The 9,896-nt window shown below is 41.0% G+C and overlaps 1 protein-coding gene across 1 annotated transcript in view; it reads right to left on the bottom strand.

Annotated features, from left to right (window-relative positions):
• Nucleotides 1–146: 146 nt before the first annotated feature.
• LOC133655345 (glutamate dehydrogenase, mitochondrial) overlaps nt 147–9,896 on the bottom strand; it is a 31,401-nt gene continuing 21,651 nt past the window's right edge. Inside the window, exons 6-13 of the mRNA XM_062055409.1 lie at nt 8,766–8,945; nt 6,893–7,030; nt 6,669–6,806; nt 2,581–2,661; nt 2,382–2,505; nt 2,212–2,303; nt 2,066–2,128; nt 147–599 (exon numbers count right to left, since the gene is read on the bottom strand). Coding sequence (XP_061911393.1) covers nt 480–599; nt 2,066–2,128; nt 2,212–2,303; nt 2,382–2,505; nt 2,581–2,661; nt 6,669–6,806; nt 6,893–7,030; nt 8,766–8,945 — 936 coding nt within the window. The 3' untranslated portion in view covers nt 147–479. The remainder of the gene's footprint in view (nt 600–2,065; nt 2,129–2,211; nt 2,304–2,381; nt 2,506–2,580; nt 2,662–6,668; nt 6,807–6,892; nt 7,031–8,765; nt 8,946–9,896) is intronic.

Below are 9,896 nucleotides of genomic sequence, written 5' to 3'. Positions count from 1 at the left end.
AAAGGTAATTGACTTCATTTCAAGATGAGGAAGTGGACGGTTAAAACAGGGTACAGTATATGGGGGGCTGGTAGAGCAAAGGCACCAACCAGGTCCGCTTCCTTTGCCAGCAGGAGGAAAAAATGTAAAATAAAAAGCTGCGTGTGTAACTCAAAAAAAAAAATTAAAATAATGATTTTTTTTTTCTTATGACAAAATGATAAGTTCCTTTTAATCTTTAAGGCATCTGCAGTGTTGTGGGCTCAAAACCACACACTCACAAAAAAACATGAAAATAGGACATGACGGACATGTTTGTTCGAACTTGCTGTTTCTACGCGGGAAACAAAGAAGGTTTATTACAAGGCGAGGAGGCAGCGTCTACTTTGTTGTTGTTTTTCAAGCGATCTAAGCAAAGAGCAGCAGGGCCGCAGACGCTGTGATATGTTGTGGAGGGGGCAGACGACTATGAGGGTGACCGGGAAGTTAAGTAAGCGTGCTTATGTGAAGGTGAGCCCGGCCTCGTTGTAGACCTTGAAAACCTTCTCGATGGCGTTGACGTAGGCGGCCGTCCGCAGGTCCAGGCCCAGGTTGTACTTGGCGGCCGTGCGCATGATTTGCTGCAGAGGGAGCGAGTCAACACAAACGTCGACATTTTTGCAAAAAACTTGAAAAGAAGTCAAAATATTAGGGAGGGGTCGCATTCACACTTGAACCGATAAGAGACCAATTCTCGGTACTAGTTTGATTGATTGATTGATTGATTGAAACTTGTATTAGTAGATTGCACAGTACAGTACATATTCCGTACAATTGACCACTAAATGGTAACACCCCAATAAGTTTTTCAACTTGTCCACGTTAATCAATTCACGGTACTCTAATAGTTTTAAGTCACCTTTGTGATTTTTATCTGTGAAAAGAGCTTTAGAATTAAAATGTATTTACTTACTCTTGTGTGCTCATAAATTTTAATTGTTTGATTAAAAAAAAATGTCATTACTTCATAGATAACTGTACAGCTTCTCAAGTTCTTGTTTTTTATAGAACCACCTCATGTATTTGGCTTGTACTGCATCTTTAGTTTATGGTGTGTAGAAATGTGTATACACTATACATACACTCATTGTTTTAAATTTTACAATATATTTTATTACATAATTAAATTTTTAAATGAGAAAAAACAAAATTAAAATAAAAAAACAATTTGCATTGTTCCTTAGTACCACCAGATGGTAGTATACATGCAATCATTTTTATTTTACCGTGTATTTTATTACATTTTATTTTTAAAATGTACATTTAATAATTACATTTTTTAAATAAGAAAAAAAAAAATTCAAATTAAAACAATCTGCATTGTTCCTGAGTACCACCAGATGGTAGTATACATGCAATCATTTATTTTATTTTACCGTGTATTTTATTACATTATATTTTTAAAATGTACATTTACTAATTCAATTTTTTAAATAAGAAAAAATAAAATTAAAATTAAAAAAAACAATTTGCATTGTTCCTTAGTGCCACCAGATGGTAGTATACATGCAATCATTTTTATTTGTATTTTACCGTGTATTTTATTTGATTTAAAATTGTATTTAAAAATGTTTTGTAAAAATGCACATTTATTTATCCTAATTCTATTATTATTTTTTTTAAATATAAAAAAACCAATGTGCAGTGTTCCTGAGTACCACCAGATGGTAGTATACATACATTTTTATAGTTTACCGTGTATTTTATTAAAAAATGTACTGGTATGTATTTTATGCATTTAATTCTATTTTTCTTTTTAAAAAAATCTGCACTGGTTCTGAGTACCACTAGAGGGCGACAGTGTACCACTGCTGTTACTGGAGCCAAACAATGTTTGACATTATGCTAGAATTGAGCAAAGTGTAAACAAAACAAAAAGAAAATATTTTTCATTGCTTTTTCTTTTTTCTATTAGGTTTCTTTTTACCCATAGGATACATGAAAAAAAGTGTTTTAGGTCAAAATTTGACGCAATATAAATGTAAGCTATTATTATTGCTTCCCTTTGTGTGATCAATAAAGCATACTTATGATGACATCATCTTACCCTGGCAGATCTCTCCATGGTGTAGGCCAGACCAGAGTGAACGATGTCCTTCTCAGAGGCACCCTGCACCACACGTCAAAGCTTAGCAGTCATGTGACCAAAAGCTGTGCGGTAAATCAGTGGTACGTTAGTTTGAAGTTACTTACAGCGACCCTGGCCTGGAAGTCGGCGGTGGGCACGACGGGGATGGGTCCTCCCTGCTTGCCGAACTTCCTCTCCAGACTCTCCTGCACGGACACTAGAAGGCGGGCAGAGACGTTTTAAGGGCGGCGGCAAAAAAGGGCCGCGTCCGCGGGGGACCTGGTCTTGTACTCACTGAGCAGGTGGTAGTTGGAGTCTCGCTCGTATTTGAAGGTCAGGCGTCCGTAGCTGACGTGGTTGAGATTCTTCAGCCACTCGAAATAAGACACCGTCACGCCGCCGGCGTTGAGGTACATGTCCTGCAGGGGGAGCCAGCGTCAGACGTGCGCTTGTACTTTTACGTGGCTTATTGCCTTCTCAGTGGGGAGTCTCACCGGGATGACCATGACTTTGTTGGCCAGAAACACCTTGTCGGCGTCGGGGGTCGTCGGACCGTTGGCGCCCTCAGCGATGATCTGCGGCGGACAAAAAGGTTCACACGTCGGTCGTGTTAAAGTTCTTCTATACAATTTTATGGGTAACTTGCTTTGGGAAATCATATGTCAAGCGGATATCAAAGTCAGGGTTTCCCGCAGCGCTTTGTTGTTAAGGCGGCCGCCTTAACAACAAAGAGCCACCGCCTAAACTAAAGTCTTAACAAGCTGCTCCGCTTAGTTCTGTCAGTACGTCTCTGCAGCACCCAGCTATGTCCCACCCACACAACCATCTGATTGGTTACACGCAGAGCGGTAACAGCCAATCAGCAGTGAGTATTCAGAGCGCATGGAGTCAGTGCTCACGACAGAGGCAGGCAGAGAGGAGAGACAGTGGAGTGAGCAGAAAGTTGTTTAGCAGGTGAGCATAATGCAGCGGACTCTCCCCAAATTGTAATAAACACTTTCAAGTCAACTACCAGTAACATCACTATGAGCCCGTTGACCTTCTAGAAACATAAGCGGCAGCTCAGCTCGCTCGCAGTCCTTGAGGTGAAGGCTAATTAGCTTTTAGCGTAACGTTAGCTCACTGTGCGGTGTGTGTGTGCGTGTGTTACGGACAGCAAAGCCCTGTCTGTCTGAGAGAAAGACAAGCATTATTGACCTACAGTTAACAACTAAGTAATTCCACTTGACCTTTTTGTGTGTTGATTGAGCTGTGTTGAAGCAGCAAAAAAGGACATTATGTTAAATGAAGAGTTTCTGTCTCTGATAGTTGATATAATAATGTAACCGCATCATAAAGCCTACATGAACTCCATGGTGTTCAGGGAGGAATAGTCTCTCCTATTGCTATTGTACTATTTTTTCAGCTATAGTTACATTAATCATTAGTAATGTAGCAGCTTAGTTTTGAATGGCAGGTTCCCTGCTATCACATGTTGATAAAAATATAACATTTACATAATAAAAATCAATTAAAGCTACAAGCAGCAATGGACGGGACCGACTTTGACGGCACATAAAATCCAAACCGGAGCAGTAATTAAAACTCTTTCATTAACTTTTAATCAGAAGGGTTCAATCTCTCTCCTGTGCTAGTTTGAAGCCGACACGACAAACGCGCTCAGAGGAGATCATGTTTGAAAAGAGGTGACTGTTTTTACTAAACTTTTGTTTTGAAGGGGAATTGCAAACTTCCTGTTGATTTTTGGGGGTTGTCAATAAATGAAATGTAGGTCTAAGTGAGACCTACATAGAGGTTTTTGTTTCATGTCTCTACGACATTCCTACTGGGAGTTACAGGCAGTTTTGTCTGTGTTTTCTTCCTAGGAGCAGCTTTGTCTGTGTTTTATTCCTAGGGGGCGCTAGAGCGCAATTTTGAGTTTTGGGGTTTGGTTTTTTGATTAGATCGCAATTTTCGCCAGTCCTGAAGTGTGTGTCCAGTTTGGTGAGTTTTGAAGCATGTTAAGGGGTCAAATTACAGCTCAAAGAGGCAAAGGTGACTCTTTTTACAAAACTTTTGTTTTGAAGGGGGAATTGCAAACTTCCTGTTGATTTTTGCTGAAGGATGTCAGTGTATGAAATCAAGGTCTAAGTGAGACCTACATTGAGGTTTTTGTTTCATGTCTCTACGACATTCCTACTGGAAGTTACGGGCAATTTTGTACGTGTTTCCTTCCTAGGGGGCGCTAGAGCACAATTTTGAGTTTTGGTTTTTTGATTAGATCGCAATTTTAGCCAGTCCTGATGTGTGTGTCAAATTTGGTGAGTTTTGAAGCATGTTAAGGGGGTCAAATTACAGCTCAAAGAGGCGGTGGTATAATAATAAAGAAAGAAATAAAACCTTACAATTACAAAGGGACATTCGGTCCCCAACTACAGGCTTCCAAATGCTGTCATAAATTAACCATGATGAGTTGAACATATGTCAGCATGTGTTCCCCCTCTTTTTTTCAAACCCTTATTGCAAACACTTACTTACAGTAAGTCAGGGGTCCTCAAGTACAAATCTTGAAGGTCCACAAATGTTATTTTGAAACAGGTTGGGTCCGTTTATTATCGGTCAAACTTATATAGTAGCAGGAGGTAGGTAGTAGTTTAACATTTTCTTAAAATTAACACAAATAAAATAAATATCCAATAAAATAGATGAAAGATTTTCTTTGAAACAAAAATAAATAAGAACTTAAATAAAATAAATATTTCAGTACGTCTGGTAGCTGTGGCATCAGAGAGTGGGATTTGATTTATTTTAGATGTCATTTCCTCCTTTTCTTTGCCTTCAAACATGGCACCCATCACTTCAGTCAAACAATATTTAATTATTTCTGCACCAGAGAATGTCTTCTTGTGTTTCCCCAAAACTCCTGCCACTCTGAGTGAGCACTCTGTTGCTATTTGTTGTTGTGTCATAGATTTAACACAAATCTTGCTTGATGTTTCATATGACTTTTTCAGCCTCGTGATTTCTTTTTTTCTTAGCTCTGAATCATGAGGAAATGTCTCTTCAAATTTGCGGTGCTCTTTCAGATAGTGACGTTTCAGATTTTCACTTTTCACCAGAGCAACAGTACTGTTGCATATTAGACACATTGGTCTGGTACTTGCAGTAGGTAGGATGAAAACATATTGCTCTGTCCATTCTTCCTTGAAACGTCAGTTTTCCCTGTCCACCTTTCTTCTACCAGCCTGAGCCAACTTGGAGCATGCCATTGGGATTTGATTGACATTCAGTGACTGACGAGTGAAGCGAAGCGAAGTAGCGATACGAGACAACTGTATGCCTGCAGCGAAAGGTTCCATGCATGTGGCATGAACGCTGTGTGACCCAGGTGGTAACAGCCTTTCAGCGCGTCGTTGTGATAGAGATGACAACCCATACTCTGATTGGCTGATTCCGCAGCCAATCAGAGTGGCGTTCTCTCACGGAGAAGTGTAAACGAAACGTGGAGATATTTGACTAAAAACAACAAGGAACGTTGACTTGCGCTAGCGATAACTCAAAGATAAATACAATTATTATATTTTTTTATAATAATTATAAGGTTGTTTTTTTTTTTACTATAATTCGTGCTGGGTCCGGACATGGACCGCAGTCCGCCTGTTGAGGATCCCTGCAGTAAGTCATTATTTTGACTTAGTAAGCCATAATTTTGTCATTATTTTGACTTAGTAAATTACTAAGTCATAATAATGACGTACTTAGTATCTCAGGTAACTAGGACTGTTTTGTTTTTACTTTCTGGAAAAAAATATTGAGATATTAATCGTATATCACCATTCAACAAGTGGAGCGGAAACCACAACCAAAAGTTGTAGGCTTCTTCACGCGACGAAGCCGGCCTACTTCACCACAGTCTGTAGTCTATTGCCCCCCAGGCTGTGGTGGCAGCGACGAGGTGGAGACGTGATGGCGACAGGCCGAGTTACATCAATCCTTACACCCGCCCACCCCCTTCCCCGGTCCCCTCCCCCTGGAGAGTCACCACCTTAACTAAAAAAAATTCTGGGGGAAACACTGAAAGTATTTGTCTTCATTTTGACAAAAAACAGGTTTAAAATGTGTGATAAAATTTGGTGCGCTTTTTTTTTTCTGTCAAAATGGAAATAAAAAGATAAAGTACTTTGACGCATATTATTTCAAGGTTTTTGCTTTGGCCTTGAGATTGAGTGTTATAAATACTAAAAAAAAGGGCTGACTTAAGTCGACGTCAACACACATGTTATACCACTTATAGCGACTAAAAATGTGAAGTTACTGTTAGTTAAAAAAATTTAAAAAGGGGTCCATTTCATTATCGCTAAGCAGCGGGAAACAGAATTAAAACATGCACACTGACTTCCTGTTTGGGGCAAAGTAAGCTTCAAAATAAAAGTATAGCCATATTTACTCAAAGCAATTTATAAAAAAATTTAAAAATTCATCATCGCCTGCTCTTTATGTCTCGTTTCGGTTATCTTAGCAAGTGCTTATGTCGCCGTGAGTCAGCCAGTCAGAGGGGCGTTGCCCTCAAAGGTGTTCCAGCAAAGGTAAACCTTCCATTCACCTTAGCCTTGATTTTGGGGGCGTTGTGACGCGTCAGCTGCTTCTCCCCGGCGGCCGGGATCAGGATGTGGCAGTCGGCTTCCAGGATGTTGGCGTCGTAAGGCTTGGCACCTGGGAAGCCCACGATGGTGCCGTGTTGCTGTGGAAAAGTCACACGACACTTTTGAGTGCGGTCGGGTGGGTCGTCATGGCAACACAGGGGCGGGAAATAATACAGGGCTATACCAGCTTGTAGTCCTCCAGCTGCTTGGGGTCGATGCCGTCTGGGTTGTAGATGGAGCCGTCGATCTCGCCCACGCCCACGCACTTGGCTCCGTACCTGTGCAGGTACCTCATGGAGTGCAGACCCACGTTACCAAAACCCTGCGGTGCACACATACACAGTTGTAACACCTCTGTCACTCTGGCGCCCCCTTGTGGACACACGTGGAACTCTTTGTTCCATATAAATAAATAATCAACATAAATTCCAGCTAGATTATGTAATATTAGGAGTAGGGATGTTACAACATGAAGATTTCATGTCACGGTTATCACCATCAAGGTACTGTTGAAAGTTCTCAAAAGTAATTATTAGAGATGTCAGATAATGGCTTTTTTGCGGATATCCGATATTTCAATATTGTCCAACTCTTAATTACCGATTCCAATATCAACCGATGCCGATATATACAGTCGTGGAATTAACACATTATTATGCCTAATTTTGTTGTGATGCTCCGCTGGATGCATTAAACAATGTAACAAGGTTTTCCAAAATAAATCAACTCAAGTTATGGAAAAAAATGCCAACATGGCACTGCCATATTTATTATTGAAGTCACAAAGTGCATTATTTTTTTTAACATGCCTCAAAATAGCAGCTTGGAATTTGGGACATGCTCTCCCTGAGAGAGCATGAGGGGGTCGAGGTGGGCGGGGGGGTGTATATTGTAGCGTCCCGGAAGAGTTAGTACTGCAAGGGGTTCTGGGTATTTGTTCTGTTGTGTTTATGTTGTGTTACGGTGCGGATGTTCTATACCCAGAACCCCTTGCAGCACTAACTCTTCCGGGACGCTACAATATACACCCCCTGCACCCCCCTCCCCCACCTAAACCTCCTCATGCTCTCTCAGGGAGAGCATGTCCCAAATTCCAAGCTGCTGTTTTGAGGCATGTTAAAAAAAACAATGCACTTTGTGACTTCAATAATAAATATGGCAGTGCCATGTTGGCATTTTTTTCCACAACTTGAGTTGATTTATTTTGGAAAACCTTGTTACATTGTTTAATGCATCCAGCGGGGCATCACAACAAAATTAGGCATAATAATGTGTTCATTCCACGACTGTATATATCTGTATCAGTTGATATCGGAATCGGTAATTAAGAGTTGGACAATATCGGAATATCGGCAAAAAAACATTATCAGACATCTCTAGAACTTATAGATAACACATTATAACGTTAACTTTGACAGCCCTAGTTTATATGTATATGTGCACATGTGTTTGAGTGTCAATAATGAAATTGTAATATCTAAGACATTGAATATTACTCCTAAACCTCATCTGTGCTACAAAACATTTGATGTACTACTCATTTTTTTCATTTAGTAGCAACGGTGCTACACGCGAACAAGCTAAGCGTACAGCCCTGCGTCACACTTTCAAGCCCTATTGTCTGAGATGAAGAAGGCGCTTAATTCTCTGCAAGAAGATCTAATCCGCACACGACACCGAGGGATTATCTTTTTGATCCCAGACACCATCAATCATCTGCTGTGAGCGCTTCCTATCATTTTCATTAAACAGAAAATCACTAAAAACTGTGTGACGAATGAAAACGTGCCGCTTTGAGATTGCTATAACGCTTGTGCGAGGCTAAAAATGGAAACGCTGTGCTTCCTTTTTCAGAAAACATCACTTCTTTTTCTACAATTAGAGAAAGCTCTTCTTGCTACGATGACATCACAGCCAGCTTCCAACAGATGGCACGACCCTGATTGCTTCTGAACCCTCCATCATTTCACCCAATTGTAAATCCTCCCACAATGTGAGGACACACACGTACACTAAAAGTTAAAAGACACACTTGCACCGCCGTCAAATGTTCTGACCTGGACGATGAAGGTCTTGTCCTTGAAGCCGGGCGTCAGGCCCAGCATGCTCATGTAGGACGCCTCGTTGATGAAGTTCTCGATGCCGTGGAAGACTCCGCGGCCGGTGGCCGAGATGCGGCCGTGGATGCCGCCCTGGCTGATGGGCTTTCCCGTCACGCAGGCGTGCGCGTTGATGTCCTGTTGAGACAAAGACAAAAAGGACATTAGTAAACTGTCAGGTTCAAACACTGATGACATCTATTAAACAAGACAAGAAGCAAGGAATTAAACAGAGACAGAATTAAATTTGGCTCAATTGAGGAGAGACGTCTGGACTGTACTCTTTGCACAGTCTCACCACGCTCTGACGAAAGATTGTACGCCTCCTCTTTTATTTGGATTTTGCCTGATTACATGGCAACAGCTGTTTCTAAGGGACGGGGGTCGTAAACAGCCATCACCTTTGGTTACAGAGCAAAAAACTGCGACTTATAGTCCGAAAAATACGGTAGATTAGATCAAATTATTGAATACGTTAAAATCAACAATAATAATATAATATATATAAAATAATAGTATCACTAATTCAGTGGTAATATTTGAGTGGGCCCAAGGTCCCTCTATCGTGGAAAAGTTTGGGCCTCAAACAACCCCTTCAATAAAGCAATACTAACCCAATGACCCCAGAGTTCATGAGCGATACTGCACCCTGCTTGAGTTACAAACATCCGACTCCGGAGGTCATTTGCTCGGCTGACCCGGCGTCACTCCACACTACCCACAATGCTCTACTCTCAAGATACCCCAGCAGGAATGTGTGAAACATTCCAAACGGCCTGCCGAGGGTATCTGGACCGACAGAACACATGACGGGAGAGAGGAGCGAAATGAGGAACAATTCATTAGGTACGTCTGCACATTACAGACTTTTTCTGCTGTAGCTAGCGCCATTTTGTGGAGCAAATTAAAAAAACTGGTTTTCTACAGCCACAGGAGGAGACTTCCGTGTTAATTGGAGCATTTAATCATTAAATGTTTATTATGGCGGTTGTAGTTTGTCAATCCAACAGAATGTGCAGGTGTACCTAATGTTGTGGCCAACAAACGGCAACCTCTAAAGCAGTGGTTCTTAACCTTGTTGGAGGTACC

The sequence above is a fragment of the Entelurus aequoreus genome, linkage group LG08, assembly GCF_033978785.1.
Source record: "Entelurus aequoreus isolate RoL-2023_Sb linkage group LG08, RoL_Eaeq_v1.1, whole genome shotgun sequence".
Taxonomy (NCBI): Eukaryota; Metazoa; Chordata; class Actinopteri; order Syngnathiformes; family Syngnathidae; genus Entelurus; species Entelurus aequoreus.
The sequence above is the reverse complement of the archived record's forward strand: the minus strand, read 5'-3'. Positions and strand labels throughout refer to the sequence as shown.